General features: G+C 48.1%; 2 protein-coding genes across 2 annotated transcripts; one reads left to right on the top strand and one right to left on the bottom strand.

The window, feature by feature from the left end:
- Positions 1-1,838: 1,838 nt before the first annotated feature.
- Positions 1,839-3,209, bottom strand: ANOM_008611 (DUF3429 domain-containing protein; the record flags this gene model as incomplete). The annotated part of the gene is made up of 5 exons (XM_015553867.1): positions 1,839-2,264; positions 2,324-2,518; positions 2,649-2,705; positions 2,764-2,997; positions 3,073-3,209. Coding segments are annotated over 4 exons (903 nt in total), but the record flags the coding sequence as incomplete, so codon positions are not given.
- Positions 3,210-4,004: 795 nt separating this feature from the next.
- Positions 4,005-13,815, top strand: ANOM_008612 (membrane morphogenesis protein VPS13; the record flags this gene model as incomplete). The annotated part of the gene is made up of 4 exons (XM_015553868.1): positions 4,005-11,438; positions 11,497-13,117; positions 13,168-13,584; positions 13,650-13,815. The coding sequence occupies 4 exons, from the start codon at positions 4,005-4,007 to the stop codon at positions 13,688-13,690; spliced, it is 9,513 nt and encodes a 3,170-aa protein (XP_015405026.1). The 3' UTR covers positions 13,691-13,815.
- Positions 13,816-14,613: the final 798 nt, after the last annotated feature.

The following is a 14,613-nucleotide window of genomic DNA, read 5'->3' on the forward strand; positions in this document are numbered from 1 at the left end:
ATTCTTTTATTTTATTTTACTTTATTTTAGTCTATCATCTTTTTTTTAATTTTTGACTTTTATGTTTATTTTTTATTTTTATTTTTATTTTTCTTGCTTGACCGAATGGTTTGCAATGTTGGAGAATTCCGCTGTGTTATTCGTCTGTCCATATTTTAAGTGGTAGATCTCTGGGGAACTATTCTTCATTTACTCATGAGAATGTAGAAATGATTTTCGAAAATAGAGACCAGGCTAATACTTCCCTGTTTGAATTGCACCTTTTTCTGTCTCGTGTATGCCAGTCCCGTATAGGGAAAGCAGAGAGGCGCTAGTCATCTTGGAAGCCAGAACAATCGACCCGTTCGGCCCTGTGATTTACGGAGAAATTTTGCAAGCCCGGATACTCGGTTCGGCTTGGCCCAGTTGAGGGCCCTTTTCTCCTGCTGCCCTTGGCCACGGGATCAATTCTCCCGACCATCAACACACGGACGTACGGCATCTCGCCTACCTGTGCCTGGGAAGGAAGGACATCTCAATCTGACCCAAGAATGTGTTCAATTCGCGATCCCGATACATCACGTCCCCCTGTTCTGTATGCGAATCGCTGCAGATATGACATTTGTTCGTGCTTTTCGTAGGGCAGCTGGGTCGCCACGACCCGGTTGTGAGCGGGTGGTGACGTCGTCGACCAGACTTGGTTTCCTTCCATCTTTCCTCGGGTTCTTCCAACGGTTACGTCGATTTACTAGCTTTTCTTTTTTTTCTACTACCCTTGACCGTCCTACGCTAGAGCACTGCTAAGCACATGGAGCTGTGTCTCAAAAAAGGCTCGGCATGGGTTACTTTCCTCTTCGGGCATGAACACTGTCAGGGACTGTTGTTCCAATTGGGTGGTTTGATAGATATAAATCATGCAAGGCAGTCGATCACCAAGAACGAGGCCAGGGAGACAGTACCTAGGCAATAATAGCTCGCATTATTAACCACCTGCCCAATTGAATGGATATATGCCCCTGTACAACAATCTATGATTGAGACAAAAAAAAAGGAATCAGGAAGCCTCGACGGCTTGATTTCTCTTTCAACCGAGGTCTACAATCCATGACTAACTAGAGTCTGGGAAACGTAGTTAGTAGTAGTAACTCGAAGCATGGAAACAAGACCTTGATGCCTAACCTATCAGGTACGGATCGGTAGCAAAACCGGTTTCACGATTCCAACGTCATCGCCCATCGGATGATGAACTTGTACACACAAACCATTCCCTCCGGACTAACTGACGGGGTATACGGTACGCCCGTGCCCTGTATCTTCCAGGCACTCCGAGCACTCGCCTTACAGGGTCCGCCGTTTAGCTTCTTCGTTTGACTTTCCTCGGTTCTATCCTTGTTGCTGGACTAACTCCAGATCATGGACCGAACTAGATCTCTCCCTCTTTCCTATCTATCCCCACATCCAAAGTTGGCTGGCTCTATTTATACTTTTGCAGGAACGTGGCCTGGCCGTGCCCCGAGGATATAGAGTGGGGGATATAAGCCTTTGCTCGGCGCCACTTTTTTTTTTTTTTTTTTTCCCCTCTCTTCTTCTCCCGAGGAACGATATTAGATTTAAACAAAGGAAAAGTACCAGCGTCTGCTGGGTTCTTGATTCCGCCTGTAATCTACAAGAAACTCAACTAAAAAAGAGCCAAAAGCATAATGCATCTACTATCACACCTTGCTGCCACTGACAGCTTAAATCTCTTTCCACCCCTCTCCCATGAGTGAGAACTTTTTCACATCCTGACAAGCATCTCGACTATGCACAGACTATCATACGCTTATACAATCACCGCGGTTCCCAGGGGGGACCATCATTTACTCAGAGTCCTCCTCACCGAGCTCGGCCTTGCGGCGGGCCTCGGCCTCCTCCTTCTCCTTCTTCTGCAGGAAGAGGAGAGCGTTGATCTTGTCCTTGAAGCTGTGCTCGCTGACAGTGTTGGCGATCTGCTCACGGCCGATCAAGCTGGCGACAATGCTGGCACCGACAATGAAGGTCAGGACGAAGCGGTACATGCCGTACCAGGCAGGAGCACGGCCGGCAGCGGCAGCACGAGCATCATTGTAGTACAGGAAAGTGAAAGCAAGGAACTGGCTGATCAAGGCATACTCGACGGGGAACAGCAGAGTGGGCCAGGCGACAGCGGGGGCAATGACACCGGCAGCGTAGCGCTTGTAGCCGAGCTTTCCACCATATCCGGCCCACTCAAGACCCCAGTGGATGGCACCGAGGAAGGAAAGGATCTATACCAATTGAGCGTCAGGTCATATTCAACCGAACTGTATATTTCGATTGTACTCACCACAGCACCGTAGCCGACCTGGATGGGCTCGAGCATGTGAAGCATCAACTCGGCACTCTGGCCAGAGAAGATGAGGCCGTCGCCAAGAGAAGCGGCGCGGTTGATCTCATAGGAAAGGTAGACAGTCTCAAGAGAAGTAGCAACGTAGGGGACGACACCGGCCATGCGAGGTAGAGAGCCTCCTTGGGAACGCTGCTAAGGCTGAAAGTGTCCTTGATCACTTTCTGCAATCACGTAGGCACAGTTAGTCAATTACGACATACTTCACCCAGGCGCGTAGAAAGCACCGGAGTGATACATATCATGAACTCGATTCGGCACGTACCGCCTCACTCTTGATACCGGCCATCATATCAACCTCTGCCTCATCTTCCTTGCCCTCCTGGACGTAATGATCAGCAATTGACGAAGTAACATGTTAAGAATTCTAGTCCTCTCACCTTGGGAGCGGTAGAGGCATGGCGGATAAGAGCAGTGGTCACGGGCTTGCGAGCCGCCAGAGCAAGGCTGGGAGAAGTGGTCGGGCGAGCGGGATAACGAGCGGAAGAGGTCAATGGGGCCTTGAACACATTGTTTGCAAGGGCCGAGCGAGCCACAGAGGCATTGGAGCTAGAGAAAGCTCTGAGAGCAGAGCGGGCAGCAACGTTACGGTAGAACATTGTCAACTAAGGCAGCTGATTTTTTTCCCGATGCCCGGTTAGCAACGATGACTGGAAGGCCCGGGTTGATGTACAGAGGGGTAGACGAACCCAATTGAGGCAAGAAAGTAGGGAGGAAAAGGTGGAAGAGTGGAGATGAGGGTATTCACCCAGGAATTGGTCGAGGTGAACTCGTGGGAGTGGAGATGAAAGGCCGAGGAGACGAACGATCCTGGAGACAGCGAATAACTGAGGTGATATTATGCTGAGGTGCGGTAATGGACTTGCTCGGGGATGGCATAGCTACCAACCCCGCAGGTGTCATAAGGATGCCTCAGGCGTGACATCGGCCGGAATCGGGACAAGTTTAGGCAAGCCAAGTCACCACGAGGCAGGGCTGAACCCTACAGTAGGGATGGAGCTGAATGAATGCGGCCAAGAAGCCATGGGGTCCAGCCATGGAAGGACAACCGACGTCACTGCTTGGCGATGCCACCCGGCGTCAATGCGGTTGACGCAGCGCGCCCCCCTTTACGCTGTATCAGCCAACGCATGGTTTTCCCCAGGTACCTTTTCGGGGACCTTTACCAGCGGAACAACAATTGGAGGAACCATCTTCTTGGTACCCAACTTCATACTCCCCTCACGTCAGGTTTTCTGTCCTCTATCTTCGATATTATCTCTAGATCATCACCATTTCCTCTTCCCCCCACACCCCTCTTTTCTTTCCACCCGTTCTATAATTGGAGGGAATCTTCTTTTGACCCGGCAACTTCACGCCCCCCGGTGTCGCGTGCACATTTATCAATTCTCCTGGATGGCTCTGATTCATACACTCTGCGAGTGAACTTAGAGCTCGCGCCTGTACGTCTTTGTCTCTGGGTCATCGCTGAACTTACTGCTGTATACCACGAACGCTTCCGTGCTGACTTTCTTATGCCGCTTTCGTTAACTAGGCCGGCGTTACGGGGATAGATATTATTCAAGGCCTTTTCGCTAGAGACTGCTCCCCAACACCTTAGCGACAGCCACATTTCGCCATCATGTTGGAAGGGGTGGTGGCCAACTTACTAAATCGCTTCCTGGGTATCTATGTTAAAAATTTCGATGCCAAACAGCTCAACATTGGTATATGGTCCGGTGATGTAAAGCTTCGCAATCTAGAGCTCCGGCGCGAAGCTCTCGACCAACTGCATCTCCCCCTGAATGTCGTCGAAGGCCATCTCGGTGAGCTTACGCTGTCCATCCCCTGGTCGAACTTGAGGGGAAAGCCTGTCAAGGTCGATATCGAAGATGTGTTTCTCCTAGCAGCCCCAAAGGAAGATGCCGACTATGATGCCGAGGAAGAGGAAAGGAGAGCGCATACTCTCAAAATGGACAAGATTGAGAGTGCGGAGCTTATTAAAGAGCGAAACGCGGAGGGGATGAGCCAGGAAGAGCAACGCCGAAATCAAAGCTTCACGCAAAGCTTGGTCACTGCGGTAGTCGATAATCTTCAGATCTCGATCAAGAATGTCCACTTCCGCTACGAGGACTCGATCGCTTCACCGGGCCACCCGTTCGCCGTTGGATTCACACTGAAAGAGCTAAGCGCGGTCAGCACTGATTCTGAATGGAACCCGACCTTCATACAATCTACCTCAAGCACAACACACAAACTAGCTGTCTTAGGCGCTCTTTCTGTTTACTGGAACACAGATGCTGAACTCCTAGGTACGGGTCGAGGCTCCGACGTGGGCGCAGAGGCACAGGGCATAGACCATTCGGATTTGATGGAACGACTGAGGTCTGGTATTGATAACGAGGAAAACAACCAATTCATGCTGCGCCCTGTTAGCGGCCGTGCTGGATTGGAATTAGACAAATCAGGAGAGCATGATCAAGCGGCCATCAAGGCCCGTTTGCTGTTTGATGAACTGAGCTTCGTTCTAGATGATGACCAATACCGAGATGCATTGATGCTGGTGGATCTCTTCCACTATTTTATTCGTCATCAAGAGTATAAGAAATTCCAGCCGAAGTGCCGCCCGAAAGAGGACCCTCGAGCTTGGTTTAAGTTTGCCGGAAACGCTGTCCTCAGCAAAATTCAGGAGCGAAACAGGCGCTGGACCTGGGACTACATCAAAGAACGACGGGATGATCGCATAACCTATATTGATTTGTTTAAAAAGCAAAAGCGGGACGGAACATTATCAGGGCCAGATGCGGATGAGTTCGACCGACTGCAACGGAAACTCAGCTACGAAGATATACGATTCTGGAGATCATTGGCACGGAACCAGTTGCGCAAAGAAAATGTAGGCGTTAAGAAGCCTGCGCGACAACAAACGTGGTCAGAATGGATCTGGGGTGCTCCAAAAGAGGAATCCGAGGAGGAAGCAATGACCGAAGAACAGAGACAGGAGCTGTACAATGCCATCGACTGGGATGAAAAGAAAGCTATCTCGGAAAGCGTCGATGAGCCCAGGGAGTGGGTAAAACTCCAAGTCAACTCCAGCCTTAGAGCCGGCAGTTTCACGCTGAAGCGCGACCCTCATGGAAAGGCAAACGAAATTATGAAGCTGGTATTCGACAATTTCAGGGCAAAGGCCTTACAGCGCCCTGACTCCTTCTTCATAGACGTGAATCTCGGAGGACTTAGAGTATACGACGGGACAACGGAGGGGACACTTTTCCCTCAGATCGTCAAAGTTAAAGACTCTCTCCCGGTACCAAAGAACCGTTTATCACAGATCTCTGGAAACGAGGAGCTAGATTCTGAGGAGGTGGTTGATGGCATAGAGGATGAAGATAGTCTATTCCATCTCCAGCTCGAGAGGAACCCTCTGGAAAGTGACGCAGATTCGGTAGTCAAAGTCAAGTTGAAGAGTATTGAAGTCCTCTATAACCCCAGATTTCTTGTGGAAGTCGTCAAGTTCTTCGAACCCCCAGAGAGGCATATGGAGTCAATTGGCGCTCTTCTGGATACGGCAGGGGCTACAGTAAAGGGAATTCGACAGCAAACTCGAGCCGGCCTAGAATTTGCTCTGCAGGAGCATAAGAAGGTCGATGCGCAGTTCGATATACATGCGCCCCTCATAATCGTCCCTGAGAGTATAACTCAAGAGAGTTCACTTTGTTTGATCCTCGATGCAGGCCATATCAGTGTCAACAGTGAACTAGTTGACAGACAGACCATGAGAGACCTCCAGTCGAAGCAGAAACGACAATATGATGAAGGTGATTACAAGGAACTTGAGCATCTGTTGTATGATAGGTTCTTGCTCAAATTGGACTCCACGCAAGTCCTTATCGGCCCTGGAATTGATATCACCAAATCGCAACTTAGCGCTGACGTCTCCTCGACTAATCTTCATATTATCGACCGCATAAATGTGGACTTCGTACTCGAGATGTGCATTGTTCCGAAGGTCACTGAGCTTACAAGAACTCGAATCTCTGGGCATCTCCCAGAACTGCACGCGTCTATCTCCGATACCAAATACAAAGGCCTGATGAAACTCATTGATATTGCTATTCCCCGCTTTGATGAGGGCAGTCAGGAATCCAACGTCTCTGGCAAAGGTGCAGAAGAGTCGTCTGCTCCTGGAACAAGAGCAAGATCTGCGTCCTTCCAGCCGTCAGTTATGAGAGAACTTCCTGCTGTAGACGAAGATTCTGACGAGGAATCTGACGATGAGAACATGAGCAAGAGTGTTGAGGGTCCGACGAATCTCCATCGTCGTGACTTTGAATTCAAGTTTACCGTTGGTCGCCTTCGTGGGTCATTGTTTCGCTCCGACCCGAACGACCAGCTCCATGATCACCTGTTAGTTGAATTGGTTGCTGAAGGGTTTGCTTTGGACTACTATATGCGCCCGTTTGATATGGTCGCAGAAATAGTGCTAAAGTCCCTTAGTGTGGATGACTATATTGAGGAGAACCCTGCACCTGAATTCAAAAGAATAGTGTCCTCCAAAGGTTTCGACGCAGATGAGGATAAGGACCTGTTTCATCTCAAGTTCGTTCGTGTGAAACCTGAGTCCCCGGAATTTCAGTCCACCTATGAAGGAATAGCGATGAACCTTGATGTTTCCGTCTCGACTATCAACCTTATTGTCACCAGGAAAACGCTTCTCACGCTTCTGGACTTTATCCTTCTCACGTTCACCAATCCAGAACAGCCAAGCAACCAAGGCCTTCAGTCAGACCAAACCATCCAGAACACAGGCACCACTGATCAAGAATCCCAGCAGGCTGGGAAAATCCGCATCAAAGCCGACTTAAAGAGTATAGCGCTCATTTTGAACAATGATGGTGTAAGGCTTGCTACCCTCAGCCTCAACACTGCCGATGTTGGCATATTCCTGGTGGGCCGATCGATGCTTATCCAATCCCGTATTGGAAGCTTGACCTTGATAGACGATGTCAACACTGGTGCTCCAGAGAGTTCTGATCTTCGAAGGCTCTTAACAATCGAGGGAGATAACTTTGCCGATTTCAAGTATGAGACGTTTGACCCGGACAGTGCAAATTACCCTGGATATGACTCGGAAGTCTTCTTAAGGTCGGGTTCAATGAAGATCAACTTCTTAGAGGAACCGTACCGGAAGATCATCAATTTCTTGGTCAAGTTTGGCAAGATGCAAGCGATCTTCAATGCTGCCCGCCAAGCTGCGGCGAATCAAGCAAACCAGCTTCAAGAAAACGCGTCCAGGATGAGGTTCGATGTCGTCGTCATGACACCGATTTTGGTCTTCCCTGGAGTCGTGAAAGAAGATCGTCCCCGTGATACGGTGACGGCCCATCTAGGTGAAATATACGCCAAGAACGAATTCGTTTCTCTGGAGGACGAGAAAGACAGCCCTGCTGTCAATGTAATATCTACCGGGATCCGTAACATCCGACTGACATCCAAGTTTCATTTTGAGGGAGGTGCGGTTGAAGAGCTTGAGATGATACAGAAAGTCAATCTCGATTTTAGCATATGCTATCTAGAGCATCAACCAGGAAATTCACGTCCTGATATGGAAGTGGAGGGATCAATGTCTCCCATCAATCTTCGGATATCGCAGAAACAACTCAAATTCTTATTGGCACTGTCTAAAACAGTGCCTGGGGCTTTTGCACCTGATACAGAACAGCAGGAGCTTGAAGCCATGCAGGCGCTTCCATCTTCTGTGACAGAACCAACAAAGGAGGCAGAATCCAAAGCAGTCCAAAGCAGAAACGGTCAGGATAATATGGTACCGAGCGCACAGACGGACGAAACTTGGGTCCGACTTGATATGGTTTTCAAGGTAGATGGTGTTGGGTTGGAGCTCATCCTCTCGAAAGACGACGAGCCGGTCGGCCGTCTGGAAGATTCGAGCCTCTCGAAGTTCTCCCTCAATGGCACACAAGTGAAGTTGCGCATGTTGACAGATGGTTCTCTGGAGTCGGAACTCTTGATCCACTCTCTCTCGATCCGTGATAGTCGCAATAAGGACACGAACAAGTTCAGGAAGATAATGTCCTTAATCAATAATGATGTCCAGCAGCAATTCATGGCCAGCGTTTCAATGTCTCCTGGGCCAGCCAAGCACTTAATAGCGATGCTGACCATTGATAGCCCGCGAATAATAGTTGCTTTTGATTATTTGTCCGCTTTGCAGTCCTTTGCCAATTCCGCGTTTGCGACGGAAGAGCCGGTGGAAGAAGAGGAAAGCGACGATACACCGGAAGGATCAGAACCTAGATCTAGTACCGCAGATGATACTGATGATTCTGTTGGTACGCCCTCCAGTGGGAACACTCCAGCTCCTCCTGCTGGGCAGATGACTGTGTCATTCCGATTGAATCTCGTTGATGCCCAGGTGATCATGATCGCGAATCCTGCGATAACTCATACCGAGGCTATTGTGCTGGGAACAAAGCAATTACTTTACTCCCATCAAAATGTTTCAACCCTGCAAATATCCAAGGTTGGTATGTTCTTGTGCCGTATGGACAAGTTTGAGACCAGTAGGCTTCGCATATTAGATGACTTCACTCTGGAAATGTCCATGGACAGCCGCCCTCAGGAAAAAGGCTCTGCTTTGACCTCTATCAATGTTCATCTTGAGCCCCTTGTCCTCCGTCTTTCTCTCCGTGACATCTTAATGGCTATTCAAATTGTCAACAAGGTATCCGAGATGAGAGCTCAGAAACCTAATGAAGGGGAAACTGGCGAGGTGAAGAGAATCTCTGATGGAAAGGGTACTAGTACGAAGTCCTCAAGAAGGAAGTCGGTCGGCAGGCCGACCTCGACTGCACTCGCGCCAAGGTCACATCACAGCTCCAGTGGGGTGATTGATACGATCGAACAAGAGCTTATATCGCATCGTTCAGCTATCCTCAAGAAAGAAGAAATGAATGCCCAAATCGATGGTGTAAGGGTAATCCTTATAGGAGACCTACACGACCTGCCATTGCTTGACTGGAGTGTCAAGAAGTTTACTGTGGACGTCCGTGATTGGTCGTCGACACTGAAAGCTGACACCAGCTTCGATACATTCCTCAACGTGTATAACTTCTCTAAGTCAGCCTGGGAACCCCTTATAGAACCATGGCAGTTGGGCTTCCATATGGCAAAAGAGGTCAATCCCGATGTCCTTTCGATAGACGCCTATTCTCATAAGACGATGGAGCTCACCCTCACCTCTGCCACAATTGCACTAGCGTCAAAGTCGTTCCAGTTTCTCTCGACTGATGAAGACGTTCTCTCAAAACCACGAGGAGCGGATGCCCCATATAGAATCCGTAACCATACAGGCTTTGACCTTCACGTTTGGGCTGATGTTAGTGCAGACGAAGAAGGGCCGGCGGCTAAATTGGCTGATGGGGAGGAATATCCTTGGAGGTTTGAAGACTCGACTGCCATGCGTGAAACACTCGCACCCGAAGGTCATGCCGGTCTGGTCGGTATCAAGCTTGAAGGAAGTGGCTTTGAGAGCGTGAGCCGTATTCCTGTCGTTCGGGAAGGAGAGATTTTGTACAATCTGAAGCCAAAGAAAGATGGCATTCTGCATCGACTTCTTGTTGAGGTTAAATTGGGCACCGACAACGTCAAGTACATCACTATCCGCTCTCCCCTGGTTGTGGAGAACAATACCCAGATACCAGTGGAACTAGGCGTTTTCGATCCTCATGACGGCCATCTTTTGAAAATAGAGAAGATCCTCCCTGGAGACTCTCGGCCTGCACCTGTGGGAGCTGCATACATGCATTCTCTTCTTATTCGGCCTGACCAAGGTTTTGGGTATGAGTGGTCGAACGAGCAACTACATTGGAAAGACCTTATGCGGCGACCAACTCGGACAATAAAATGCATAAGTGAGAGTGGACAGCAAGCGCCGCCATTCTACTTCCAAATGAATGCTACGTTCAATTCACGGGATCCTGTAACGAGCACATATCCTTGCATGCGTGTCCGGATATTTGCCCCTGTGGAGATACAAAATCTCCTCCCTTACGATTTCAAATATCGCATCTATGATAAGAATACGAAGAAGGACTGGACTAATTTCTTGCGGAAAGGGGGCGTAAGCCCAGTCCATGTTGTGGAACTATCTCACTTACTGCTTCTCAGCATCGACTTGGAGGATACTGTCTTCAGACAAAGTGATTTTGCTATAATCAACGGCAATGCACAAGACTTCAGGAGAGAGCATGTATTGCCTTTGAAAGATGAAAGAGGAATCCAACTGAGGTTGAAGCTTCACTATTTCAACGTGCCTGATAGTGGAGGCGCATTCAAGGTATCAATCTACAGTCCGTATCTCGTCTTGAACAAGACAGGTCTCTCGATGGAAATACAAAGCAAAGGGTTCTTGCAATCGGCTCGATCAGCAGCTGGACAAGGGCTGAGGGCTGATCCAAGGAACGGTGGACGAACGCTCCCTTACATGTACTCCTATCCAAGCGATGATCAGAAGAACCGATCCATACTGAGGATAGGCGATTCTGCTTGGAGCAAGCCTCAGAGTTTCGAAGCCATTGGGAGTACATTCGAAGTTGTCCTTCCAGATAGACATGGTAGATCTGAGTTTCATTCCGGCGTGACTGTTGCTGAGGGTGAAGGCAAATACAAGATGACCAAGGTTGTCACCATTGCGCCTCGTTTCGTTTTGAAGAACAAGCTTGATGAGGATATTCTGGTTCGAGAGCAGGGTTCTTCCAATGTTCTTACTATCAAGAGCGGTGATCTTGTACCTCTGCATTTCTTGCGCCAGGTTGCTGAGAAGCAACTTTGTTTGTGCTTCCCCGGCGTCAACAACCAATGGTCGTCTCCTTTCAACATTGCAGACATTGGTACAGTGCATGTCAAGCTTGCCAAGGCAAATCAACGCCAGAAACTCATCAAAGTGGACATTATGATGGAAAATGCAACTCTCTTCCTGCATTTTAACCTAGAAACACGCAACTGGCCGTTTTCCATGCGGAACGAGAGCGACATGGAGTTCATATTTTATCAAGCTGTAAGTGGCTGGAAGAATCGGGATGAAATACATATACTAATCTAATAATTCCCCTCAGAATCCAAATGTGGAAGATTACGAGGATGACAGGACAAATGGCTGGCGGCCGATCCGCTACCGTCTTCCACCTCGAAGTATCATGCCATATGCCTGGGATTATCCAGCCACGCAGAACAAATCTCTCGTTCTGACTTGTAATGGAAAAGAAAGGCATATCAAGCTTGCCGAGATCGGTAATCTAATACCAATGAGGATACCGCCAACGCAATATGGTGAACACCAGAAGATTGTCGACATCAATATTGTGGCCGACGGCCCTACTCAGACTCTAGTCTTGTCGAATTTCAAGGCATCAAAGAGCATGTATAGACAGCAACGAGGACAGACCTCTCAGAGCAGTCTGAGCACCGGGTTCGAGGTTAAGGAGTTGGATTCTGACGTTAACTTCAAAGCTCAACTCCGCCTTGGTGGTATTGGCATCTCCTTGATCAATCAGAACATGAGAGAGCTGTTGTACTTGACCTTCCGCGAGATTGATATTAAGTACAGGGAATCCATGGTTTATCAAACGCTGAATACCACAATCAAATGGATCCAGATTGATAATCAGCTTTATGGAGGTATTTTCCCCATGTTGTTGTACCCCAGCGTTGTTCCAAAGACCGGAAAAGAAATGGAGGCACATCCAATTTTCCACGCCATGATTACACGAGTGAAAGATGATTCTTATGGTGTACTCTACATCAAGTATGCCACTGTGCTTCTGCAACAAATGACGCTAGAGCTTGATGAGGATTTTGTATTTGCAATGCTGGACTTTGTCAAGGTCCCTGGTGCCTCATGGTCAGAAGAACAAGAGGGAAAACTTTGTGATGAAGATCTAAGAATCCCGGAGCCTCAAAGTGAAGGTGCTGGGCAGGATGTTTACTTCGAGCTTCTTCACCTGCAGCCCATGCAGCTTGACATCTCTTTCATGCGGACAGAGCGAGTGAACGCCGAAGACACTATGCAACCATCAAATCCTTTGATGTTCGTTGTCAATGTCATGACCATGTCGATGGGCAACATCAATGATGCACCTGTTCAGCTTAACGCACTAATGCTGGAGAATGCTCGTGTATCGCTTGGAGTTCTTGTTGGCAACATTCAGAGACACTATACCCAGGAGTTCCTCCGACAAGTGCATGTCATCCTTGGATCTGCAGATTTCCTCGGCAACCCCGTTGGATTGTTCAATAATGTCAGCTCTGGCGTTGCCGCGATCTTCTACGAGCCATACCAAGGACTAGTTCTGACTGATAGGCCTCAAGAACTTGGTCTAGGTATCGCCAAGGGGGCCACAAGTTTTGTTAAGAAGTCCATTTTCGGATTCTCCGACAGCATGGCCAAACTTACCGGAAGCATGTCTAAAGGTCTTGCTGCTGCCACATTGGACAAGGAGTTCCAGGACAAGCGGCGGATGTCTAAATCTCGAAACCGGCCGAAACATGCATTGTATGGTATCACAGCTGGTGGTAATGCATTCGCAACCAGCCTAGCAAGCGGTATCGGAGGACTCGCACGTCATCCACTGCAGGGCGCTGAAAAGGAGGGTATCCAAGGATTTTTTAAGGGTGTCGGAAAGGGTGTCTTAGGTCTCGCTACAAAGCCTGCCCTTGGCGCTTTTGATCTTGCCTCAAGTATGTGCACTTGTGCGACCCACGGATCTCAGTTACTGACGATTTCATAGATCTTGCTGAAGGTGTCCGGAACACTACTACTGTCTTTGATGCAGAGGGCCTGGACCGTGTTCGTCTCACGCGTTTCATTGCAACAGACGGCATTGTGCGACCATATTCACAGCGGGAGGCATTGGGTCAGTTCTGGCTCAAGACAGCGGATGACGGTAAATACTTCAGTGAGGACTATATCGCGCATTTGGAACTTCCCGGCAGAGACATGCTGGTCATGTTGACATACGACCGGATAATGCTTGTGCGCACCAAGAAGCTCCAGGTTGAATGGGATATACGCTTGACGGACATCCAAACAATCTCTAAAGAGCGCACTGGTATGAGTATTACCCTCAAGGGGGGTGCTAATGGTCCATTTATCCCGGTGCAGGATGAGAGTTCAAGAAACTGGCTGTACCGTCAGATCGCCATTGGTAAGTGACAACACTCTTTACGTAGAATCTTTCTTTCCGAGAAATATTAACGTTTTCTGTGTTAGCTGTGAATGCATTCAATGAGAAGTACAACAACAAGGGTTAGATAGAAGTATTCAGCTTATGTTCTTCATAACGACGTTACGCTAAAGGATGGGGCTTACTTTATCAGTGAGGCCAGAAGGGACCCAGAGGATGGCTTTATATTTGATGGATACCGGAGCACTCAATGATTATGATTCCATTGAATACAAAAAAGTGGTTAATTGGTGATGATCATGGCCCTTTTTCTTTTCTTTCTACTCTTGTTGAAATGTTTTCGGTGTATGTACATATATATGCGTTGGGTTTCGTGACCCTTCATGTTATTCTTATCTTAATTTGTATGGGAGTGTATACAATGTATCGACAATGTCTGACAGGGTTCGCCAGTCTCAAGTACGGCCAACAGACGTTCATACAGGTCATACTCTAAAAATATTAACGACAAAGCTAAATAAAATAAACAAGCAAGAAGAAGAATATAAAGGAACTCCCCAAATATCACAAGGAAATATAGATGAAGATAGATAGATAGAGACCAAAAAGAAAAAAATAATTCCGATGCGGGGAATCGAACCCCGAGCTGCTGTGTGAGAGACAGCGATGTTAGCCATTACACCACATCGGATTGGTTGTTGAATGAAGTTTTGAATAAGTGACTTATATAAAAGATAAAAAGAAAGGAGCCTATTGCTCTTCTCCAAAGCTCTCTATCCAGTCTTGCGCAATTTCATTCTTGACAGTTACTCCCTAGCCTTCTATATGCCATTGCTACTATATCATTCCTTTCACTTCGTATTCACGACTGTTACGTCTGAGATCTATTGCTCCTCTGGGTGTGGTAACGCGACTTGACGTATGGGAGTCTTGTCTCGTTTCATTGTATTAGGGCTGACGAGCGTTTACTTGCAGCTGGATGATCTGTTCAATGGTTTGAAGGTGTCTTCAGCCACTTCTATAATTATGTGTATATCAATGTAATCATGA

Source organism: Aspergillus nomiae (genome assembly GCF_001204775.2).
Source record: "Aspergillus nomiae NRRL 13137 chromosome Unknown contig00227, whole genome shotgun sequence".
NCBI classification, from domain to species: domain Eukaryota; kingdom Fungi; phylum Ascomycota; class Eurotiomycetes; order Eurotiales; family Aspergillaceae; genus Aspergillus; species Aspergillus nomiae.